The 26419-nt window shown below is 44.7% G+C and overlaps 1 protein-coding gene across 2 annotated transcripts in view; it reads left to right on the top strand.

Annotated features, from left to right (window-relative positions):
- tkfc (triokinase/FMN cyclase) overlaps positions 1 to 26419 on the top strand; it is a 178062-nt gene that overhangs the window by 53167 nt on the left and 98476 nt on the right. For both annotated transcript variants that reach the window (XM_070899421.1, XM_070899422.1), the window contains 2 exons: positions 16422 to 16500; positions 22151 to 22240. In XM_070899421.1, coding sequence (XP_070755522.1) covers positions 16422 to 16500; positions 22151 to 22240 — 169 coding nt within the window. The remainder of the gene's footprint in view (positions 1 to 16421; positions 16501 to 22150; positions 22241 to 26419) is intronic.

Raw genomic sequence — 26419 nt, 5'->3', positions numbered from 1 at the left:
TTGATCTCCCCAATGTAGAGGAGACCACATCGTGAGCAGCAAATACAGTATATTAAATTGAAAGAAGTACAAGTAAATTGCTGTTTCACCTGGAAGAAGTATTTGGGGCCCTGGACAGTGGGAAGGGAGGAGGTAAAAGGGCAGGTGTTGCACTAATGTGGAAGATGATGTCATCAGAGCAGATGTGACGGAGAAACTGAGAGAATGGAATGAAGTCCTTACAGGATGTGGGGTGGGAGGAAGTGCAGTCCAGGTAGCTGTGGAAGTCAATGGGCTTATAGTGAATGTTTGTCAATAGTCTATTCCCAGAAATGGAGACAGAGAAGTCGAGGAAGGGAAAGGATGAGTCGAAGATGGACCATGTGAAGGTGAGGGAAGGGTGGAAATTGGATACAAAGTGAATGAAATTTTCTAGTTCAGGTTGAGAGCAGGAAACGGCACCAGTAGAGTTATCAATGTACTCGAAAAAGAGGTGAGTGAGGGAACCCGAGTAGGACTGGAACAAAGAATATTTCACATATCCCACAAAAAGGCAGGCATGACTAGGACCCCTGCGGGTTCCCATAGCAACATCTTTAATTTGGAGAAAGTGAGTGGAGTTAAAGGAGAAGTTGTTCAATGTGAGAACAAGTTCAGCCAGGCGGAGGAGACTGGTGGTGGATGGGGACTGGTTGGGCCTCTGCTTGAAGAAGAAATGGAGTGGAAAGAAGAGAAGGCCGAGTGAGAGTGATGGAATGAGTGTAAGGAGTGCATGGGTTACATCTTTAGAGGGAGATTATGATGGATTGGGGTGGCAATGCCAAGTGGCGTCCTTGCGTGTTAGTTGGTATGATTGCATTAGGATGAGTGTGAGGGGTGACTAGTAAGATGGGGATGTAATAATGTTGATAGAAAGAGAGGGATGGGTGGATGTGCAAGGTATGTTGGTGTGAGTAAGGTCGTGCAGTAGTAGAGTTGGGGATGTGATGAGAGGCACAGCAGAATGAATTTGAGTGTGGCTTTGTTCACACCTTTCCTGATCTAATGAGATAATTGAAATGTTTCCGGCACTGCATCGCCAGGTCCTCCTGGACACATCCCTGCTGTTAACCTCCTCTGCAATTTGGAGCCAGCCTCTCTTTGTCTCTGGAGTAGAGAATTCCAAGGGTTCACCATCTGAGTGAAGAAATGTCTCCTCATCTCAGTCCTAAATGGCCGATCTCTTATTCTGAGACTGTGACCCCTGGTTCTAGATTCCCCAGCCAGGGGAAACATCCTCCCTGCATTTACACTGTTAAGCCCTGTAAGAATTTCTAAACTCTAGAGAATATCAACCAAGTCTACTCAATGTCTCCTCATAGGACATTCCCTGGAATCAGTCTGGTGAACCTTTGTTGCACTCCCTCTTTGGCAAGCATATCCTTCCTTAAGTAAGGAGACCAAAACTGTATTCCAGGTGTGGTCTCACCAGGGCCCTGTATAATTGCAGTAAGACAACTTTACTCTATACTCAAATCCTTTTGTAATAAAGGCCAACATACCATTTGCTTTCTTAATTGCTTGCTGTATCTGCTAATTTTCAGTGCTTCGTGTACAAAGACTGTCCCTCTGAACACCAACATTTTCCAATCTCTCAGCATTTAAAAAATACTCTGCTTTTCTATTTTTCCTACCAAAGTGGATAACTTCACATTTCTCCACATTATATTCCATTTGCCAAGTTCTTGCCCACTCACTTAGCCTGTCTATATTCCCTTGAAGCCTCTTTGCATCCTCCTCACAACTTGCATTCGCACCTAGCTTAGTTTCATCAGAAAACTTGGATATATTACATTTAGTCTCCTCATCCAAATCATTGATATAGATTGTGAATAGCTGAGGCCCAAGCACTGATCCTTGCGGTACCCCATTAGTTACCATCTGCCAACCCGAAAATGACCCGTTCATTCCTACTCTCAGTTTTCTGTTTGTTAACCGATCCTCAATCCATGTTAGTATATTACTCCCAATCCCATAAGCCCTAATTTTGTTTAATAACCTCTTGTGTGGCACTTTATTGAATGCTTTCTGAAAATCCAAATACACCATACCCATTGGTTCCCCCTTATTTATTCTGCTAGTTACAACCTCAAAAAACCCCTAACAGATTCGTCAAACATGATTTCCCTTTCATAAATCCATGTTGACCCTGTCCAATCCTATTATTATTTTCTAAGTGCCCTGTTTCCATGTCCTTAAAAATAGATTCTAGCATTTTCCCCACTACTGATATCAGCCTAACTGGTCTGTAGTTCCCCATTTTCTCTCTCCCTCCTTTCTTAAATAGTTGCATTTGAACCTTCAAATATAATGTGGCCATGACTACTTTAAAATGGCCACTTTAAATCTCTCGGCTGAAAATGTGTACTTGATGACATAAGCAGGCCTGCACCATTTAATAGTGCCGGGTAACACGCAAGGTGTGCTTAAGAAGCCCTATTAGAGCAGAGTTGATCTCAGCAGCGGGATGGAAGCAACAACAGGGTCACGACCCTCCATGCCGACTGCCCATACCCGACGCGCCCAGGTACAGAAAATTCCAGGCCAGATGTTTCTCTCTGTGCTGCCTCACAGAGTGAAGGGTTAACTGCAGTGAGTAACTCCACCATTGGCGGGCATGATTCAGCTGCCGAGGTCCTAAGTTCTGGAATTCCCTCCCTAAACCTCTCTGCCTCTCTACCTCTTTTTCCTCTTTAAAGACAGTCCTTTTTGACCAAGTGTTGTGGAAAAATATTTCCGAGGCTGTATTTAAAGAGAGGTTTATTAAATCGGAGACAAAGCTTTGGGAGAAGTGTTAGAGACCCGCGCCTGCTGAACCACTTCTCAATTTGTAATCGCCTGCGAGGTTCCTTTATCTTACAAATTATGTCACTTTACATCACGTGCCTTAGCAACAGTCCTTATATTCTTAGGTTTACAAAGCTTTTCATACAATTACCGTTCAAGGCTGGGCTCTTGATATAATACAGCCTCACATTGTGACAGGCCATTATAAACAAAGAAGAGGCCTAATTCCCCTGTTATCACAGAGAGAAAAAAGAGTGTCAGGCTTCCTACAACCAATAAAGGCAAGCATATAATAATGCATCAGTATTGTCTCTTACAAAATTCATTCGAGGGGGGACAAATGTTTGGTATACTAGTCAAGTGTCCCCCTAGGCTTTATTATGTCCAAAAATCTGCTCCAACAGTTCCCCCTTTTGGTCCTGGAGGATGTTCACGAAATCCAGATGACCACAATGATGGTAGCATGGTGTTACGGCCTTTGGGGTATGTTACTTCCCTGGTGTTCCGTATATCCACCTTGCCCGTAGCTCTAGGCAACCCTTCAAAGATAGTGGTCGGTGTCAACGTCATCTGTTTCTTCATCCTTTGTGTCTTCAGTATTTCCATCAGGTGTACTTCTTCGGCGATTACACTGGCTACTGGCATCAGTCGGGCCATCATAACTTTACAGCAGATATTAAAACACCTGATAATCAGACAGCAAGTAATTATTATTACAACCAGAATAATTACTTCATGCATAAGATAGGACCCCCAGGATTCCCCTAATAGCCAGTCAAACCAGCCAGGTCCTCCTACTGGCATGGATAACTTCTTTACCTCCCTTCTTATGTGATCAGCGAGGTTGGTTATGTTTTCTGACTTATCGGGAATGTAAGTACAACATTCAGCTCCAATTAAGGCGCATGTGCCCCCACTTTGTGCTAGTATATAATCTAGGGCCATTCGGTTCTGGAGTACCATTGTGCGTATGGCTGCCATTTCAGCCGTTATGCCCTCCATTGCTTCAGCAGTGTCGTTAGCTATCCGTTCCTCTCTCTTACGTAATTCATCCATGGTGCGTCCTATCCCGAATGGGAGCATCATGACCCCAAATAGCCTCTCTACCGGGGTAAGATCCTCGTCTTAGTCGATCTGGCATTTGTACTTCTGCTAAAGTACGTACCCGTCTGACGAAGGGGACCACATATCCCAAATAACAGGACCCTCTCCAGTCCTGAGGCAACCAGGGGTAGGCCTTGTACCCACACACAAAATAAGTGCCATTGTATGCTGTTAGATTCGATCCCAATCTCTCTCTCTCTCAGCCCCCGTCGCCACCTAATTTTAGGCTCCCAGTCCTGGCTACTTGTCTGATTCTTCAAACCATTCATTTCAAAGAACCCCTGGTTTGTTGTTTTGCCGTCTGTTATGTTCCACCTGGTGAGGTTAAAGTATTGCGTACAATTGCTATATCCTACTACAAAACCTGTTTCCTCACCGGTCAGGTTTCTAGTAAAACAAATGTCAGCGGTGGGCCTTCCAATTCCTGAGGTGTTGGTCAAAACCAGGAACGGGGGTCGTACCGACCTATTATATTCCGGCTGGTACCATCCGTCAAATGTATCCAAAAGGTAACCCCCCGATCTCCACGTTTCTTTATCCCCACTCTGATTCCAAGTATCATTTACTTCTCCTGTACCGTTTTGTCGCATTACCCACTCCGCTACTTCCGAAATGTTAAGGGAGATTGACCTCAAGGGGATGCCTCCTTTGCTATGTATGGGGATGTGCGAACATACCCAGCAACTAGAAAGGTTCCCAATTTGCGCATAAATAGAAGACATGTACAAAAAGGTATTCACATGTAACTCTCGCTTCGGTCTAGCTAGCAGGCCGGACCCAACACGAACTATGATAATCGCACCGATCGCAACATATAATTTCATCTTATTACTCTATATTTAACAAATAGTCAAAGGCAAAATGGCCGTATGGCTTGCTTGAAGAATCTCTCGCTGTCAATCTGTAAATGGACAACAACAACAACTAATACGTGTGCTAAACGGCTGGTTCAAAAACCTTAAGCTGGGTCCAATGCTTCCATTGCCCGTTCCCTTTAATATCGATGCAGGCACAAGTATCCCCACTGATTATAACCTCATATGGTCCTATCCATTTTGGGGCAAACCCCGGTTTTCCCGGGAGGACCCTTACCATAACGCGACTTCCCGCCAACGGGACTTCAGGAAGCTTTGTAAGTTCTGCTTCCGCGTCTCTTTCTTCTTGATTGTCCCTAACTGATTTACGCATCCCTTTTAATTGAGTACTTAGTTCCAAAACATACCGTTTTATTTTGTCTTTTAATGGGCCTACATCGGCCCCACCTGTTATGATGTTCTCTGGTAATTGCATCGCCCTTCCTGTCATTAGTTCATAAGGGGTTAATCCGGTTGTCCGGTTTGTCGTGGCTCTTAACTTCATCAATATAATGGGTAATACTTCTGTCCACGTTTTTCCTGACGTTTTCATGGCCTTTGCCAGGGCCTTCTTAAGGGTACGGTTCATGCGCTCTACCATCCCAGAACTCTGCGGGTGGTAGGGGATCTGGAATTTTTGTTTTATGCCCATCAGCTGGCATATTGTTTTTATAATCTTCCCGGTGAAGTGGGTGCCTTGGTCGGAATCTATTTGAAGGGGCACTTCCCCCCCCCCCCCCCCCCCATTGGGGAATCACCTGCTCGGTCAATATCCTTGCCACTGTTGAGGCAGTGCAATCACGTGTGGGGAAAGCTTCCACCCACCGGGTAAATTGATCTATAATCACTAGGCAATATCTTTTTCCATGTGATGGAGGCAAAGGACCTGTGAAATCAATTTGTACTTGTTCCCATGGCCCCCGTGGACGGGGCTGGTGTCCCATTTTAATTTTTATGGGCCTGCCTGGATTATATTGTGCGCACGTAACGCATCGATGGCAATGTTTGGCAATATCTCTCCCCATCCCTTTCCACCACCAATCTCTCCCAAGACTTCCGGTCATGGCATCTCGTCCTGAATGAGACAGGCCATGATGCAACTCCAATAAGGTATTCTGTATGCATTCAGGCGCCATTACCTTGTCGTTTCGTCTCCAAACGTTATCCTTCCCTTGCGTTGCGCCCTGCTTTGTCCACATACCTATTTTCTCCTCAGAAGTGTCCTGGTGTAGTTTCTCAATACTTATCTGTTCGTCTCGGGCCCCAGCGGCACTGACTGAGGCTTCCTCACACTCCTCCTGTTCTAATGCCTTCTGTGCAGCTACGTCTGCAGCTTTATTCCCTGGTGACTCAGCCAATCTGGACTGGTTTGGTTTGGCTTCCTCTTGTGGGCTTTAATTTTAATAACCGCTACCTGTTTTGGTTTATCACTGGCTGCTAAAAGAGCTTCTATTCTCAGCTGATGTCAACTGGTATTTAGTAAGTTATGTCTTTTTCCATCGCAAACACCCCTTTTTATTTTTCCAGCACCTAATTAGTGCGTTACGTCTTTTTTTTTCAGATCACCTTTCTTCAAATTAGGTTTTGTATTTTACACGGAAGGCTCGTGACTCCGTAAATTTGTTAATTTAAAATCATCAGACAATTGAAGACACTTTTTCTTTCCAATCGTTCAATTTGTTTACTTTCAAAGTTGCGTCTTTATCTTTTTCTTTTCTCCATAACTAGAACAGAGTCTAGCACGTAGGCTTTGAGGGCTGTTTTTTCGTTATCTCAAATTCCAGTTGCAATGTCGTTAAAATGTATTTTCTAAACTGCCAAAGCTTGCTGTTTTAACCTTTTTTCAAAAGTCCCTTTTATACCTTCGCAGATAGTTCGCCACTCGCCCAGGAGTTTGACCTGATCCCTGAAGATATTTCTAGATTGTTTCTAAACCTTTTAGTTTTATTTCCTCCTTTTTTCTTTAAGAGACCAGATTTAATTTAATTAATTTTTTTTTAGTTTAGAATCCATCTCAGTATTTTGCTGTGCTGTCTCTTAATATCTCCAAATCTCACTTCAAATTTTGTAATGCCAATTTAAAACCCTTTTTTTTTACTGAGCTAGAAGCTTTCGTGTCAAGGTTTTACACAAAGCAAAATGGGAGCGTTTTAAAAGGCATTCTTTATCTCATTCCTAGACTAAATTTATGTCTTTCAACCCACTGTAATCAATCATTGCATGTTTTCTTTCGACAAGTAAGTGAGCGTGTCAAATAAATTCTTTTTTTAACCACCGGGACCATGTATTTTTTATCTTTTACTCAACAAACCAATCCTTTGTGCATTTCCTAGCTCCGTAACTTATCATCCGAATATATCCACACCTGCGTTCCTAACTTAAAATGCCTTAAAACTTCCCACATACAGGACAGCACTACAAAGGGTTAAATAAACTTTCACTCTGTTGGAAAAGTGGGTAAAGCTGCACTAATTTTCCAAACAGACTTTCAGAAACATACATTCCGCAGTCAAAAATCACACAGGACTCTCACTCAAGACAGATATTCACAAAAAGCTCTCTTCATTCAACAAAGCTTATTAATTGGTTGGCCGGCTCTATTTTTGGATCCATATATCGCTTAAGATAGTCACTATCAGCTTTTTATGGCATTACGTAATTACGCAAGTTACAATTAATTAATTAACGACCCGGGCGGCCCGCGTTTTACATACCCTTCCTTACCTTCCATGTTCGCCAGTCTCGGACGTTTCCCTTTGTTCCTGTAATACTCACGGCCACGACTACTCTGTGGGGACCTTTTGTCTTCGCAACAAAGCTAGCGTGTTTCCTTACCACCGGAGTTTCAGCTCTAGGTTGGAGTGATCAGTTCCCTACCGCACCGACCTTATTTACTAAAGGGAAAAAATCAAACTGGTTAGTCAGCTTCCTCCTGCTATCTACCTACTCGTACCTTATACACTATCCCGTCGTGCCCGTACGCCTCTCTTTCAGTCTCTAACACCAGATTCCAGATACTGCCTTAATTGATCACGTCTGATCAGACAGTATCCTGTCGTGACGCCATTATGTTGTGGAAAAATATTTCCGAGACTGTATTTAAAGAGAGGTTTATTAAATCGGAGACAAAGCTTTGGGAGAAGTGTTAGAGACCCGTGCCTGCTGAACCACTTCTCAATTTGAAATCGCCTGTGAGGTTCCTTTATCTTACAAATTACGTCACGTGCCTTAGCAACAGTCCTTATATTACTAGGTTTACAAAGCTTTTCATACAATTACCCGTTCAAGGCTGGGCCCTTAATATAAGCCAGCCTCGCATTGTGACAGGCCATTATAATCAAAGAAGAGGCCTAATTCCCCTGTTATCACAGAGAGAAAAAAAGAGTGTCAGGCTTCCTACAACCAGTAAAAGCAAGCATACAATAATGCATCAGTATTATCTCTTACAAAATTCATTCGAGGGGGGACAAATGTTTGGTATACTAGTCAAGTGTCCCCCTAGGCTTTATTATGTCCAAAAATCTGCTCCAACACCAAGCTTTTGGTCATCTGTACTATTATCTCCTTATGTGGCTCGGTGTCAAATTTTGTTTGATAATGTTTCTGTGAAGCGCCTTGGAAGTTTTATTACGTTAAAGGCGCTATATAAATGCAGGTTGTTATTTTAACTTAGTGATTGTTTTTATCTAGCTTTGGTGTTGATAGCTGATATCTGGGCACAGCTCTGCTGCCCAGCCATTCACCTTCTGGTGGACAGTTTCATCTACAGATTTAATACTGCACACATCAGGCAAGCAGTGTTTTGGGGGCCTTGTTAGCATTTGCTGATAACATTCAGAAGTGACCTCCACTCCAAGTCAGGCTGCTGTTGTGACAGACTGGGTCCCACTTCTCTCTTAGCATTATCTCAGCAGCAAGTGGCAGGGATTGCAGCCTCTGTGTACTGTAGGTGTGAACCATTGTAAGCACATCATACATACACTGCAATCGCTGTCAGTAGTACTGGGCGTTCTTATGAAACTTGGTCAAGCATATTAGCAGCCATACTCAAGTAGAGGCAAAAATGAGCAGGCAGATGAGAATGGATGGCAATGAAAGGAGGGGAAATGGATGGCAGTGGAAGGCAAATGGATCTTTATGAAGTAAGTAGGAAGAAGCAATGGGAAAGAAAATGGATAGCAATAGATTGAAGGGGGAAATGGTTGGTAATGAAGGGGACAGAAGCTTTGGAGCGGCACTTAAGGGTGGGAAAGAATGAGAGTGGCAACATCACCTGAGGGAGTGAAAGGCAGAGTGCCAGTTTGACCTGGAAAGGAGAACAGGGAAAAGTACCAGCATGAACTAAGGTAATGGAATAAGAATACTAGATGAACTGGGTTGGGGAGGTGAAGAGTGCCAGGTTTAATTGAGGGGAAGTGAAAGGAGTGTGCAAGTATGAACAATTTGAATTGGAGGAGAAGAGGGGTTTTTGGTGACCAGATAGGAAGTCAGATGGGATGCAATGTCTCAGTGAATTAGAACCAGAGGAGGTAGAATGTCTTTGTGAATTGGGGTTTAGAATGTAGGAGACTGATTATTGTTGTAACTTTTGACTAAATTATGGTTCAGTTAAACTGGTGAAAATCCTAATGTCACATTGTTTTTACACCTTTTAGATTAACAAATTCTAAACTATGAAGTATTGAAGTGCTTAAAATTGACCAGAGTGCATCATTTTTGATGTAAAGTTTTGCCACCAAATGTGTGCCGTTTAACATTTGTATTTCTGCTTCAAGCTTTCATGTACTTAATACTTTTTATTCCTTTGTAGCAGATGACGGAACGTTGGTCTTTTCCCTTCATTAATTTGCAGGGGTAGAAACACAGCTATGCACCTGTGCTTTCCGATGATGTGCTCCCTGTGAATGTTACTCTGCTGGGAACGGGGAATTAGGCTTACACTTCAAGTTACAAAACTTGTCTGTATATACTTGTTTTCACATTTCTGGGTCATTCATGAACTCAGCTAGTTGGGGACAGTGTCAGCTTTTTTGGAAACGGTTTTTTCTACATTGGCATGCATGGCACAGTGACATCAATTGTAACAAGGGTCCAAGGTTGACTCACTGCTAATAATGGTGTGCAGGGAACTACTTCAAACCAAATGCAGATTTTAAAGGAAGCACTAACTCAGGTGGGCTTGAAACTGCAATTCAGTCACTCCAGGATGCTTCCTGTAATTATCCCCGGCACAATTTGCAAGGAGTCACGAGTCATTAAAACATAAGAAATAGGAGCAGGAGTAGGCTATTTGGCCCCTCGAGCCTTTCCACCATTCAATATCATGGCTGATCTAATCCTGGGTCAACTCCACCCCCTGCTCCCATAACCCTTTACTCCCTTATCACTCAAAAATCTGTCTATGCCTTAAATATATTCAAAGACCCAGCCACCACAGCTCTCTGGAGTAGAATATTCCAAAGACTCACGACCATCTGAGAAAATAAATTCCTCCTCATTTCTGTTTTAAATGGACGACCCCTTATTCTGAAACTATGCTCCCTAGTTTTGGATTCCCCCATGAGGGGAAACATCCTCTCTGCAGTCAAGAACATAACTTGAAGTTCTCCACGGTGGCAAAAAATTCTCTTTCTTAAATGAAAAGCTATGGTTTTTGAACAAAAAGTAATGCGCTTTCCTCTTCAGAGCTTCACAGAAATACATTGTACAAAATAGATCAGGTTAGTTGTGGCAGATTTGATCTTGTGCTTTGAGAATTTGAGTTTGAAACATTGTTTGCTCTATGATTAAAGAGTAACACAGTGGAGTTTGCCTTACTGAGAAATGTCAAAGGATTGCAGACTGGAATTTGGAAATGTGGCTATGATTAAAATGTTCAAATTAGATGCAACATGCCCTCCCTCAGACAGCATGCCAGAGGATGGTGAAGGTTATTAGCTGAATAACTGACCCATGAATGCAATGCTGAGTAAACTGTTATGTATGTTAACTGGGTTTTACCTGCCACCGGAGGGTGCGACTGTCCGAGTCCTAATGGTCACTGGCAGACACGTGCAAGCCGTATATATAATGTTGGCAGTCATGTTGAATCCTCACTTTGAGAATAAATAAACCAGAGTAAGGTCATGACTGAACTAGCTCACTGTACTTAGCCTTGTGGAGTTATTCATTACTTAATAATTGGCAACGAGTTAAAAATACAAACTTTCACGCAACCATGTCTGTTGGAATTTTGGAGAGATTCACGGAAGGGGAAAACTGAGAGGATTTCACTGATCGCCTCAACCAGTACTTCATAGCCAACGGATTGGAAGGAACCGATAACGCAATTAACCGCAGGGCGATTCTCCTCACCGTTTGTGGGTCAAAGATTTATGGCCTTATCAAGAATTTACTCTCACCGACTCGACCAGTGGATAAGACTTAGGATGAATTCTGTATGCTGGTTCGGAACCACTTTAAACCAAAGGAAAGCATCATCATGGCGAGGTATCATTTCTAAACGCAGAATCGCTCCGAGGGCCAGGACGTGGCGGAATTTGTCGCTGACCTGAGGTGTCTCGCTGGGCTGTGCAACTTCGGAGCTGCGTTGGAGGAAATGCTGCAGGACTTTTTCGTGCTTGGCATTGGCTACGAGGTCATCCTTCGAAAGCTGCTGGCTGCTGACTCTCTAGACCTGAGCAGGGCCATCACGATCGCCCAGGCATGCATGTCTACAGACGAAAACTCAAAACTGATATCTTCCTAGCTTCGAAACTCACTGGCAAGTACTGTGCATTAAATAATATCGTCGGCAAGCAGAGCTGCACATGGCAGGGCCTACTCATCCGCGTTCGTACGACCTGTAACTGCTCAAAGTCCGCCATCGGGGGTGAATCAAATCTCGCCTTGTTGGCGTCACAGGGGCTATCATCGGGTCCATCCGTGCCGATTCAGGCAATACGTGTGCAGAGGCTGTGCAAAAGTGGGGCACCTTCAGCGAATGTGTCCGCAACCGAGCGGGCGTGCTGCAACACACCATGTGGCTGAGGATGATCGATCCAGCGTGGGTCAAGTGGCACAGGCAACTCAACTCAAGATACAGGACGAAGAAGTACAGCAGGAGTTGGCTTGAGAAAATTAAATAGATCTGGACCGATATTAAAGCCTTATCATCAGTGGATGATGCTTCGTGTGCTCAAGTGCGGAGCAAGTTTCTCTCATTGTTCAAACCAGGCATCGGCAACTTCATGGGAGCTAAGGTGCAGATCCACCTCGGCCCGGATGCAAGACCCGTCCATCACCGTATATGATGAGAGAGAAGGTCGAGATCGAACTGGACAGACTTCAACGGAAAGGAATCATATTACCAATCGAGTTCAGCGAATGGGCCATTCCAATTGTGCCGGTGTTGAAAAATGATGGCACGGTCAGGATCTGCAGCGACTACAAGGTAACGATCAACCGAGTCTTGATACAGGATCAGTACCCGTTACCCAAGGCTGACGACCTGTTTGCAACGCTAGCGGGGGGGTAGTCGTTCACCAAATTGGACCTGACCTCCGCTTACATGACCCAGGAGCTGGTTGAATCTTCGAAAAAACTGACGTGCATCACCACGCACAAAGGACTGTTTATATACCACATATGCCCTTTCGGAATTCGCTCAGCGGCAGCCATATTTCAGAGAAACATGGAGAGTTTGCTTAAGTCCGTCCCGAGAACCGTCGTGTTCCAAGATGACATCCTGATCATCGGTCGCGACGCCACCGAACATCTGCACAACCTGGAAGAGGTTCTATGTCGTCTGGACAGAATGGAACTCAGGCTGAAACGCTCCAAGTGTGTTTTCATGACATCAGAAGTCAAATTCCTGGGGAGAAAGATTGCAGCAGACGGCATCAGACCTACGGACTCGAAGACAGAGGCCATGAAGAATGCACCCAGACCCCAGAGTGTGACAGAACTGCGTTCATTCCTGGGTCTTCTCAACTATTTCGGTAACTTTCTACCTAGTTTGAGCACATTGCTAGAGCCCTTGCACATGTTGCTGAGAAAGGGTAACGACTGGGTTTGGGCAAATCTCAAGACAGAGCCTTTGAGAAGGCCAGGAACCTGCTATGTTCCAATAAATTACTGGTACACTATGACCCATGTAAGCGGTTAGTGCTGACCTGCGACGCCTCATCATATGGGGTCGGTTGTGTGCTCCAGCAAGCCAATGTATCAGGCAAACTCCAACCAGTTCCATGCGCATCCAGAAGTCTGTGTAAGGCTGAAAGAGCCTATAGTATGGTAGAGAAAGAGGCTTTAGTATGTGTAAATGGAGTTAGAAAAATGCACCAATACATGTTTGGGCTTCGGTTTGAGCTTGAAACAGACCACAAGCCGCTCATTTCATTTTTTTCTGAGAGCAAAGGTAGAAACAGCAATGCCTCATCCCGTATTCAAAGATGGGCACTGACATTATCCGCTTGTGATTATGTCATCCGCCACAGACCAGGCACTGAAAACTGCTGATGCACTTAACCAGCTACCATTGCCCACAATTGGGGTGGAAATGCCGCAACCCACAGACTTGCTGCTGGTCATGGATGCCTTCGAGAGCAAGGGGTCACCCGTCACTGTTCGCCAAATTAGGACCCGGACCAGCCAGGATCCTCCACTGTTGAGTGTAAAAAGGTGTGTCCTAAATGGTCTGCCATTCCCAGGGAAATGTAGGATGAAATTAAGCCTTATAGCCGCCGCAAACATGAATTCAGTCTGATTGTCTGTTATGGGGTAATTGTGTTGTTATGCCAAAAAAAGGCAGGGAAACTTTTGTGCGAGATTTACACAGTATCCACCCAGGCATTGTCATGATGAAGGCCATTGCCAGATCTCATGTTTGGTGGCCCGGCATTGACTCGGACTTGGAGTCATGCGTGCATCAATGCAACAATTGCATGCAACCGAGTAACGCACCTGTGGAGGCCATCCAAACCGTGGTCAAGGATCCACATAGACTTTGCCGGCCCCTTTCTCGGCAAAATGTTTTTAGTGGTAATGGTCGCTTACTCCAAATGGATTGAATGCGTAATCATGTCATCCAGCATGTCCACAGCCACTATTGAAAACCTCCGGGCCATGTTCACCACCCATGGCCTGCCTGACGTCCTTGTCAGCGACAACGGACTGTGTTTCACCAGTTTAGAGTTCCACAAGTTTATGACCCGGAACGGCATCAAGCATGTCAAGTCTGCTCCTTTCAAACCCACGTCTAACGGTCAAGCAGAGTGGGCTGTCCAAACCATTAAGCAGAACCTAAAATGCGCGACTCACGGCTCCCGACAGACCCGCTTGTCCCGCATTCTGCTCAGTTACCGGATGAGACCCCACTCGCTCACCAGGGTCCCTTCTGCCGAGCTGTTAATGAAGAGAGACCTCAAAACCAGGCTCTCCCTTTTACACCCGGATCTCAATGATCATGTCGAAACTAGAAAGCAACGGCAGCAATGGTACCACGATCGCGCGGCCGTATCATGTGACATTGCTGTTCATGACCCTGTATTTGTCCTGAATTATGGTCATGGTCCAAAGTGGGTTGCTGGCACCGTTTTGGCCAAGGAGGGGAACAGGCTGTTTGTAGCCAAACTGTTAAATGGCCAAACGTGCAAGAGGTACAACGACCAAACCAAACTGTGATTTACAGACAACCCACAACAAATTGAAGATGACATCATCATCAACGAACCAACACACATCCAACCATCAGTTGAACTTTGTGTCATTCACGAAGACAAAACTACCAACCCCGACAGTCCTGTCAGACCGACTAGTCCGCAATGCAGCAGTGGTCCTACTAATTCACCCATGCTTGGGTTCGAACTGAGAAGATCAACCAGGGAGCGGAAGGCCCCGGACCGTCTCAACTTGTAAATACAACCTGTACCAAGGACTTTGGGAGGAATGATGTTATGTATGTTAACTGGGTTTTACCTGCCACCAGAGGGCGCGACTGTCGGAGTCCTAATGGTCACTGGCAGACACGCGCAAGCCTTGTATATAATATTGGCAGCCATGTTGAACCCTCACTTTGAGAATAAATAAATTGGAGTAAGGTCATACCTGAACTAGCTCACTGTACTTAGCCCTGTGGAGTTATTCGATACTTAATATAAACAATTTATTTTAGCCTATGCTTGAGAGTACACAGTACACAGTATAAGTAATGCAAAACACAGTCCCAGGATGGGAAGTTATTTATACTCAGGCTTGGATATGTTATTTTTACTGGAGCTCAGGGTTCAGTGGTTGAATGCACACAGGAGAGAACTGATTTACATAGTTGGAACTCAATGTTCCTGCTCTACAGGAGTAACAGATTTGTTTTTTAGTATTTGTATATATAATGACTGAATATATAAACATAGAAACATTGAAAATAGGTGCAGGAGTAGGCCATTCAGCCCTTCGAGCCTGCACCACCTTTCAATAAAATCATGGCTGATCATTCCCTCAGTACCCCTTTCCTGCATTCTCTCCATACCCCTTGATCCCTTTAGCCGTAAGGGCCATATCTCACTCTCTCTTGAATATAGCCAATGAACTGGCATCAACAACTCTCTACGGTAGGGAATTCCACAGATTAACAACTCTCTGAGTGAAAAAGTTTCTCCTCATCTCAGTCCTAAATGGCTTACCCCTTATCATTAGACTATGTCCCCTGGTACTGGACTTCCCCAACATCGGGAACATTCTTCCTGCATCTAACCTGTCCAGTCCCGTCAGAATTTTATATGTTTCTATGAGATCCCCTCTCATCCTTCTAAACTCCAGTGAATACAGGCCCAGTCGATCCAGTCTTTCCTTATACGTAAGTCCTGCCATCCCGGGAATCAGTCTGGTGAACCTTCGCTGCACTCCCTCAATAGAAGAACATTCTTCCTCAGATTAGGAGACCAAAACTGAACACAATATTTCAGGTGAGGCCTCACCAAGGCCCTGTACAACTGCAGTAAGACCTCCCTGCTCCTATACTCAAATCCCCTAGCTATGAAGGCCAACATACCATTTGCCTTCTTCACCGCCTGCTGTATCTGCATGCCAACTTTGTGAAAATGCCTGCAGGTAGCCATTCCGCTGTTATGACTTTGTTTGCATAGGTGTCATGGGTTTTGTTGCAACTACTTTACATTCTTGCTGTACATGGGTCGAGTTGCTTCCACTTTGTCAATATGCTGACACTTTTATACATGTCAACTGAGAAAACTTGAAAAGCTGACAAATAACAAGAAACTGTACACATCCCCTTAACGGCTGATGATTGAAATAACAACCCTGTTATACAAAAGTGGCCCTGGATGTTGGTGTCTGATCAGGGCCTCTGCTTTCATTAACAGAATTAAAACATTTTATTACATGTCATTTCAGGGCTTAACTATTGTTTTGGAATTACAGATCATAATTTGGATAATTTTCTTCTTAAAAATGAAACCTGAAGCCATTTCTTGTAACAAGAAAACAATTGATTATGCTGAGAGTGTAGTGACACATGAGTGTATGGAGCTTACTCCAGCAGGGAGTCAAACATTTTAAGAAAAGGGTGGAAGAAATGTTTTTTGAATTGTAGAGTAGTTAGATCTAAGTCCATGCTGACACTTCTTCTGTGTTTAATTGACCTTTCTTTGCTGTTGGCAGATGGCTGGGGCCATGTCTGAAATGGGGAAGTCACTTGATGAAATCGTGGAGAGGCTGAAAATTATTTTAAGCAAATTAGGTGAGTGGTAACCAAACAGGTTACAGAACCAAATCGTGGCAAATATTCTGGTTGATTGCAGTTATCAAATACACTTAGAGCCTGCAGGAGATATCAAATGAACAGGAAATTCAATCCATATTTGTGATTGGGAATCTACAGCCCTTACAGTTTATTGTCACTTTATATTTAAGATGTCGCCAATACTGCCTGAAGGAAAAAACTAAATTGACAAACTTGTTTTGACAAAAATGAAGTGGAACACCTCAGATATGGGCCTACATAATCTGAAACTGCCCTATTCTTCCTGCAGCTAACAGTGCTCAAAACAAATTATTCTGCTTCTTTTAACAATATTTGCATAATACACAGATTAGAACAGAAATATGTGGCTGCTGGAGTTCAAGGTATATTAAAAAAATAACTAGACTGAACCAGCTCTCGGACAGATTGGTGAGGATGTGTGTTTTGTGGAGAAGAAAAAAAGTTGCTGCTGAGTGGATTCTGCATAGGCAATATCATTATACTTCTAAAGTGAATGGGAAGGAGTTAACTTCATTGGGAGGGGATTAATACGATAATCCAAGGGGTGAGAGTGAAACTAATTTACCTGTCACATGATTATTTGGGGCAGGGGAAGCCAACTGTTTGACAGCCTGATTTCACCAATGCTGGACTCCTGAGCATGCATCCAAACACTAGTCAAAGGTGGGGTGGGTGGAAGGGTACAGGGCACTGATGGATTAATTGTCCATGGTAAGGATACCATTCACCCAGAGCAAAATTCAAGGCACTGGCAAATTGTGTTTCCTCTGCACTGCTAGCCTTACGACGCTGTGCTCAATTGCTTCTCAGGCCTAGTTACAGAACTGGACACCACATACAGATCATACAGCAGACAGACTCCTTCTATAGCTACTATATGTATTGAAGCTGTATCTGGTCTCCACTTCCAACACACTGTTTCCTGCTCGCAAACATCTGCCCCTTTGCTATTGCCCAATCACAGCTCCTCCAGTTTGTAGTATTACAATCTACTAATATTTCATACATTTTTTAAAATTTATTTTTTGATTGATTTATTGGTTGATGTATTGATTTATTTATCATTTATTATTGATGATGGCTCTTTATTTGTAAAAGTGAAGTGTTGAATGCTTGTAAAATCTCCTAACTTCCCTCTAACTTCCCTTCCCCCCGCCCCCTCCCCCCCACCCCGATCTCTCACCCCCTGCGCCTAATTTATAAAATGTAGGCAAGGTTTTTCTGAGCATACAAAAATCTACACTTACTCCATTTTAAGTTAGTTTGGAGTAAGTTTTCGCTGCCTAAATTTGCAAAACAGGCATAAGTGGCTGCTAACACCTCCTTTTGAAAAAGAAACTGTTCTAAAATGAAATTATTCTAACTCACTAGAATTGGAGCAAACTAAATGCTGAGAATTGCAATTTCTAAGATACTTCATTCTAAACTAGTTGCTCCAAAAAAATAGGAGCAACTCGAGCCGAAACTTGAGCCCACTGAAAACTAGCTTGTTGGGGATCAGCATGTACTTAGAGCTATACAAACTCCACTCTACACATCTTTGAAGTGATACAAATGAGAATTAATATAACATAAATTGAATTTGGTTATTAACTCTAGGATCACTCAGTGGGTAAATGTACCATGTGCTCTTGTACTGAGCCAAATAGGCCAGAAATGTCCCACAATTGATCCTCAGTCTGCACCAAATTAGCTGATCAAAATAAGGGGCTCAATTTTTCCAAAAGCAATTTTTGGTGCACTTGAAGAGTTACGCCTGATTCTTTTGAGGCCTAAGTACGGCAAAAAAAAATTCGAAGTTTCCGCATTGGATTTCTTCATTTTGGCATAGCGTAACTCTGCCGAAGGTTTTTCTGGAGAGGCCACATACGTTGGCCTAAGGCAAACTTCCCTAAATGGCCAGAATTGGCATAGGTGGCTGGTTACGCCCCCTTTGGCAGAAAAAGAATCTGACCTAAAAAAATCGTAACTGGTGCAAATTGATTGGGGAAACTGATTTTTCAACTTAGGTCAAAAAGAGCAGCCTGCCCGGCGCAATTCACTGGGGAAAATTGAGCCCAAGGTGCTCACAATTGCCTCTGTGCCCCTCGGTTAGGAGAGAAATATCACCTAATCCCTGTTCAGTGGCTCCTGCTACAAAGTGTACTTGCATCTATGTCAGGTGTGAGAGCATGACTGGGATCGCCTGTGATGCCCATCCTCAATTGAAAAGACTGTCCACTGCTACAACAACAATTTGTATTTATATAGTACTTTCTAATGTAGAAAATTATTCCAAGGTGCTTCCCAGGACATCATCAGACGAAAATGGATGCCGATCCAATGAAAGATATTAGTAGAGGTAACCATAAACTTGGTCCAAGATGGGTTTTAAGTAGGTCTTAAAGCAGAAGAGGGGGAAGGGTTTCAGGTGGGAATTCCAGAACATGAGGCCTTGGCAACTGAAGCAGGGGTGGGATGCAAAAAGGACCTGAATCAGAGGAACGGAGTGTCCGGAGAGGGGGGTTGTAAGGCTGGCGGAGGTTACAGAGATAGGGAGGGACAAGATGATGAGGGATTTAAAAACAAAGATGGAAAATTTGAATTTGAGTTGTTGCAATTAGTCAAGTGTGGACCTGGCAAAGGCATAAGAACATAAGAAATGGAAGCAGGAGTAGACCACCTGGCCTCTCGAGCCTGCTCCGCCATTTAATAAGGTCATAGCTGATCGAATCATGGCCTCAGCTCCACTTCTCTGACCGCTCCCCATAAACCTTTATTCCCTTATCGCTCAAAAATCTGTCTATCTCTGCCTTAAATATATTCAGTGACCCAGCCTCCGCAGCTCTCTGGGGCAGAAAATTCTACAGATTTACAACCCTCTGAGAGAAGAAATTCCTCCTCATCTCAGTTTTAAATGGGCGGCCCCTTATTCTGAGACTATGTCCCCTAGGTTTAGTTTCCCCGATGACTGCATCCATCTTGTCGAGCCCCCTCATTATCTTATAAGTTTTAATAAGATCACCTCTCATTCTTCTGAACTCCAATGAGTATATCGGCCCAACCTACTCAATCAATCTTCATAAGTCAACCCCCTCATCTCCGAATCAACCTAGTGAACCTTCTCTGAACAGCATCCAATGCAAGTATATCCTTCCTTAAATACGGAGACCAAAACTGTACGCAGTACTCCAGGTGTGGCCTCACCAATGCCCTGTTATAGCAGGACTTCTCTGCTTTATACTCTATCCCCCTTGCAATAAAGGCCAACATTCTATTTGCCTTCCTGATTACTTGCTGTATCTGCATTCTAACTTTTTTTGTTTAATTCACGAGGACCCCCAGGTCCCTCTGTACTGCAGCACTTTGCAAGTTTTCTCCATTTAAATTATAATTTGCTTTACTATTTTTTCTGCCAAAGTGGATAACCTCACATTTTCCTACATTATACTCCATCTGCCAAATTTTTCCCTACTCACTTAGCTTTGCAGATTTTTTGTGTCCTCCCCACAATTTGCTTTCCCACCCATCTTGTATGATCAGCAAATTTGGCTACATTATACTCGGTCCCTTCATCCAAGTCATTAATATAGATTGTAAATAGTTGAGGACCCAGCACCGATCCCTGCGGCATCCCACTAGTCACTGTTTGCCAACTGGAAAATGACCTCCCCCAGCCGAAGTTCCTGACACCCGCAACCCAAGTTCATACCCACTCCAACCCAAGTTCCTTACCTCCATCCCAGTCCAAGTGCATGGCTCCCCCAGCCCAAGTTCCTGACACCCCCAGCCCAAGTTCATAACCCCAGTCCAAGTTCATCCCCGCCAAGCCCAAGTTCATCCCCCCAAGACCAAATTCCTGAACATATCCCCCGCCCCGGCCATAGATGAGGCATTGTATGTGGCGCACAGATTATTAAGAGGTTTATGGGGTATGAAATGAATAGAATAGTGACAATGTCGTGACTTCCAGATTTCATCCACTCCAACGATGTCCTTTGTAACACACGCACCGAGATTTCCGAGAAATCGGGTGTAGGTGTAAAGGGTTGGAAGTACGTGATACGTCTTCCCTGAGTTCTCTCTCCTTTCCGATCCCACTTCCCCATCTCTATCTCCCCCCACCCCCATCTCTTTTCCCCCACTCCCCGTGTCTCTCTCTCTCCCTCCCCTCACCCCACCCCCGTGTCTCTCTCTTCCCCCCCACCCCGCCGTGTCTCTCTCTTCCCCCTGCCCCGTGTCTTCCGGCCCTCCATGTGTCTCACCTACCCCCCCCTCCCGTGTCTCTTTCTCTCTCCCCCCCCCCACCCCATGTCTCTCTCCCCACCCCCCACCATGTCTCTCTCTCTCCCCCTCCCCCGTGTCTCTCTCTCTACTGCGCGCCCCCCCGCGTCTCTCTCTCTCCCCCGCCGTGTCCCTCCCTCGCCCCATTCTCTCACCCCCCCCAACATCCCCCCTTCGCCCCATTCTCTCTCTTCCCCCCCCCCATGTCTCTCTCTCTCCTTCCCCCCTGCCATGTTTCTCTCCCTGTCCCTCTCTCTCTTCCTTCCACCCCCGTCTCCCCATGACTCTCGCTCTTCCCCCGCGCCTCTCTCCCCACACCCCGCCAACCGTGTGTCTCTCTCCCCACCGTCCCCGCCCGTCCCTCTCTCCCTCCCCGTGTCTCTTTCCACCCGCGTCTCTCTCTCTCTCTTCCGCCTCCCCCTCCCCCTGTGTATCTCTCCCCCTCCACCGTGTCTCTCTCCTCCTCCTCCCCCCGCCCACCGCCTCCTCTCTCACCTGCTCGCTGCCTCTCCCACTACCTCCGATGTTTTCTCTCCCGCAGAAGACTGCAATAATGGAAAGGCTGGACGCAATGTTTCAGCAGCGGACTCCATGCGGACTCTTCGGGGCCTCACTTTCGGTTCCGATTTCGGGTCCGAGGAGTCTGCGCATGTGCGAGAGGCATCGGGGGCGATGTCCAGAGGACGCTGGCGCAGAAAAAACACAGTGCATGTAGTCAGTGTTTTTTAAATTGCCCTTCCTCAGGGTTGGAGCGGTGTAGGGGACCACTCCGCCCGTTTTCCCTCCAAGGTGTGCACGAGCCGACCCCGTGCCGACCGGCGGTGACCCCATTCTCGAAATTACCCTAAGGTCATCAGCGCGGCGCTGATTACTGGTCGGGGTGGGTGACCCGCCGCAAGGGCACTTCCGCCCCTCAGCCGCCACGATATCCGCCTCGACCGGAAAAAACTTCAAAGTACCGAATAGCGACGGCATCTGCGCCGCAAAACTTCAAAAAACGGACTGTGCATCCCTTTTCGGGCGGTGGGCAATTTCGGCACCAGCACCTTCAGAAAAGGGGCGGATAAAGTTGAGAAAAAAAGTTAAATATAGATATAAGCATTACCAAAATCCTGGTGGCATCGAATGATGCTCCTTGCCAAGCATTAAATGCCATTTTGGCTCCAGATTATGCATTTATCCAAGAACAGGGACAGCACACATCACTGTTACTTATCTTTAGGGCATAGGAACCATTTTTGTTCAAATGACCGTTCAGCCTGAATATGGGCCAATGTGATGTGGGTCCAGTGGAAGCCAAATCATATGCACAGGTTCTTTTGACTATTAAATGTGTTTGTTTTCTCTGTATTTGCCTGCTCAGGTACAATGGGAATCTGTCTGTCACCCTGCAGTGTTCCTGGATCTGGGCCAACCTTCCATCTGGAAACGGACGAAATGGAACTCGGACTGGGTAAGAGGCTATTCAAAACACACAACTTACAGAACATATTAGTATGGTACTAGTTAGCAGTGCAGCATGTTTAGCTCAGCATGGATGCAAAAAAGCATCCCTTTCCTGCAAGGCTAGGTGGTCAGGCAAGAGGCACGCCATAATACATTCTTTTTAATTTTATTAAGAGTCACCTGACCTGGTGATTCCATAAATGCTATGTTCTGTAAACTGAACTATACAGTCCAGATTCACGTATCTGTGCTGATCTCGGCCTAGTTGACCTACACATCTTCAACTGCTTTATCAATGACCTTGCCTCTGCCTTAAGGTTAGGAATAGACTGTTCTTGAGTCTACAGTCTTAACATTAGAGTTAAGCCATTTAGGGCTGGTGTCAGGAAACATTTCTTCACACAAAGGGTAGTGAAAATCTGGAACTCTCTCCCTCAAACAGCTGTTGAGGCTAGGTCAATCGAAAAATTCAAACTGAGATAGATAGCTTTTTATTTGGTAAATATATTCAGGGAAATTGAGCATCAGTGGATAAATGGAGCTGAGGTATAGCTTAGTCATGATAAGAACATAAGAAATAGGAACAGGAGTAGGCCATGCGGCCCCTCGAGCCTGCTCCGCCATTCAATAAGATCATGGCTGATCTGATCATGGAGCCTCTCCCCATAACCCCTTATCCCCTTATCGTTTAAGAAACTGTCTATTTCTGTCTTAAATTTATTCAATGACCCAGCTTCCACAGCTCTCTGAGGCAGCGAATTCCACAGATTTACAACCCTCTGAGAGAAGAAATTTCTCCTCATCTCTGTTTTAAATAGGTGGCCCCTTGTTCTAAGATCATGCCCTCTAGTTCCAGTCTCCCCCATCAGTGGAAACAACCTCTCTGCATCCACCTTGTCAAGCCCCCTCATAATCTTACACGTTTCGATAAGATAACATAAGACATAAGAATTAGGAACAGGAGTAGGCCATCTAGCCCCTCGAGCCTGCACCACCATTCAACAAGATCATGGCTGATCTGGCCGTGGACTCAGCTCCACTTACCCGCCCGCTCCCCATAACCCTTAATTCCCTTATTAGTTAAAAATCTATCTATCTGTGACTTGAATACATTCAATGAGCTTGACTCAATGCTTCCTTGGGCAGAGAATTCCATAGATTCACAACCCTCTGGGAGAAGAAATTCCTTCTCAACTCGGTTTTAAATTGGCTCCCCCGTAGTTTGAGGCTGTGCCCCCTAGTTCTAGTCTCCCCGACCAGTGAAAACAACCTCTCTGCCTCTATCTTGTCTATCCCTTTCATGATTTTAAATGTTTCTATAAGATCACCCCTCATCCTTCTGAACTCCAACAAGTAAAGACCCAGTCTACTCAATCTATCATCATAAGGTAACCCTCTCATCTCCGGAATCAATCTCATGAATCGTCTCTGTACCCCCTCCAAAGCCAGTATATCCTTCCTTAAGTAAGGCGACCAAAACTGCACGCAGTACGCAGGTGCGGCCTCACCCTATACATTTGCAGAAGGACCTCCTTGCTTTTGTACTCCATCCCTCTCGTAATGAAGGCCAACATTCCATTCGCCTTCCTGATTACCTGCTGCACCTGCAAACTAACTTTTTGGGATTCATGCACAAGGACCGCCAGGTCCCTCTGCACTGCAGCATGTTGTAATTTCTCCCCATTCAAATAGTATTCCCTTTTTTTGTTTTTTTTCCCCAAGGTGGATGACCTCACACTTTCCGACATTGTATTCCATCTGCCAAACCTTAGCCCATTCGCTTAACCTATCTAAATCTCTTTGCAGCCTCTCTGTGTCCTCTACACAACCCGCTTTCCCACTAATTTTTGTGTCATCTGCAAATTTTGTTACACTACACTCTGTCCCCTCTTCCAGGTCATCTATGTATATTGTAAACAGTTGTGGTCCCAGCACCGATCCCTGTGGCACACCACTAACCACCGATTTCCAACCCGAAAAGGACCCATTTATCCCGACTCTCTGCTTTCTGTGAGCCAGCCAATTCTCTATCCATGCTAATACATTTCCACTGACCCCGCGTACCTTTATCTTCTGCAGTAACCTTTTGTGTGGCACCTTATCGAATGCCTTTTGAAAATCTAAATACACCACATCCATCGGTACACCTCTATCCACCATGCTCGTTATATCCTCAAAGAATTCCAGTAAATTAGTTAAACATGATTTCCCCTTTATGAATCCATGCTGCGTCTGCTTGATTGCACTATTCCTATCTAGATGTCCCAATATTTCTTCCTTAATGATAGTTTCAAGCATTTTCCCCACTACAGATGTTAAACTAACCAGCCTATAGTTACCTGCCTTTTGTCTGCCCCCTTTTTTAAAGAGGCGTTACATTAGCTGCTTTCCAATCCACTGGTATCTCCCCAGAGTCCAGAGAATTTTGGTAGATTATAACGAATGCATCTGCTATAACTTCCGCCATCTCTTTTAATACCCTGGGATGCATTTCATCAGGACCAGGGGACTTGTCTACCTTGAGTCCCATTAGCCTGTCCAGCACTACCCCCCCTAGTGATAGTGATTGTCTCCAGGTCCTCCCTTCCCACATTCCTGTGACCAGCAATTTCTGGCATGGTTTCTGTGTCTTCCACTGTGAAGACCGAAGCAAAATAATTGTTTAAGGTCTCAGCCATTTCCACATTCCCATTATTAAATCCCTCTTCTCATCTTCTAAGGGACCAACATTTACTTTAGTCACTCTTTTCCGTTTTATATATCTGTAAAAGCTTTTACTATCCTTTTTTATGTTTTGCGCAAGTTTACCTTCGTAATCTATATTTGCTTTCTTTATTGCTTTCTTTATCATTCTTTGCTGTCGTTTAAAATTTTCCCAATCTTCTATTTTCCCACTAACCTTGGCCACCTTATACGCATTGGTTTTTAATTTGATACTCTCCTTAATTTTCCTGGTTATCCACTGCTGGTTATCCTTTCTTTTACCACCCTTCTTTTTCACTGGAATATATTTTTGTTGAGCACTATGAAAGAGCTCCTTAAAAGTCCTCCACTGTTCTTCAATTGTGCCACCGTTTAGTCTGTGTTTCCAGTCTACTTTAGCCAACTCTGCCCTCATCCCACTGTCGTCCCCTTTGTTTAAGCATAGTACGCTCGTTTGAGACACTACTTCCTCACCCTCAATCTGTATTACAAATTCAACCATACTGTGATCACTCATTCCGAGAGGATCTTTTACTTGGAGATCGTTTATTATTCCTGTCTCATTACAGAGGACCAGATCTAAGATAGCTTGCTCCCTTGTAGGTTCTGTAACATACTGTTCTAAGAAACAATCCCGTATGCATTCTATGAATTCCTCCTCCAGGCTACCTCGTGCGATTTGATTTGACCAATCAATATGTAGGTTAAAATCCCCCATGATTACTGCCGTTCCTTTTTCACATGCCTCCATTATTTCCTTGATTATTGCCCGCCCCACCGTGAAGTTATTATTTGGGGGCCTATAAACTACGCCCACCAGTGACTTTTTCCCCTTACTATCTCTAATCTCCACCCACAATGATTCAACATTTTGTTCATTAGAGCCAATATCGTCTCTCACAACTGCCCTGATATCATCCTTTATTAACAGATTACCCCACCTCCTTTCCCTTCTTGTCTATCTTTCCGAATCGTCAGATACCCCTGTATGTTTAATTCCCAGTCTTGGCCACCCTGGAACCACGTTTCTGTAATTGCCACCAAATCATACCCATTTGTAATGATTTGTGCCGTCAACTCATTTACTTTATTTTGAATGTTGTGTGCGTTTAGGTAGAGTGTTTTAACACTAGTTTTTAATCCATGATTTTTAGTTTTGACCCCTCCTGCAGCCCCTTTACATTCAGTGGCCCTTTTTGTTTTTTGCCTTGGGTTTCTCTGCCCTCCACTTTTACTCATCTCCTTTCTGTCTTTTGCTTTTGTCTCCTTTTTGTTTCCCTCTGTCTCCCTGCATTGGTTCCCATCCCCCTGCCACATTAGTTTAACTCCTCCCCAATAGCACTAGCAAACACTCCCCCAAGGACATTGGTTCCGGTCCTGCCTAGGTGCAGACCGTCAGGTTTGTACTGGTCCCACCTCCCCCAGAACCGGTTCCAATGCCCCAGGAATTTGAATCCCTCCCTGCTGCACCACTGCTCAAGCC

Source organism: Pristiophorus japonicus, chromosome 14 (assembly GCF_044704955.1).
Source record: "Pristiophorus japonicus isolate sPriJap1 chromosome 14, sPriJap1.hap1, whole genome shotgun sequence".
Lineage (NCBI taxonomy): Eukaryota > Metazoa > Chordata > Chondrichthyes > Pristiophoridae > Pristiophorus > Pristiophorus japonicus.
Note: the sequence above shows the minus strand (reverse complement) of the source record. Positions and strands in the feature narration are given on the sequence as shown.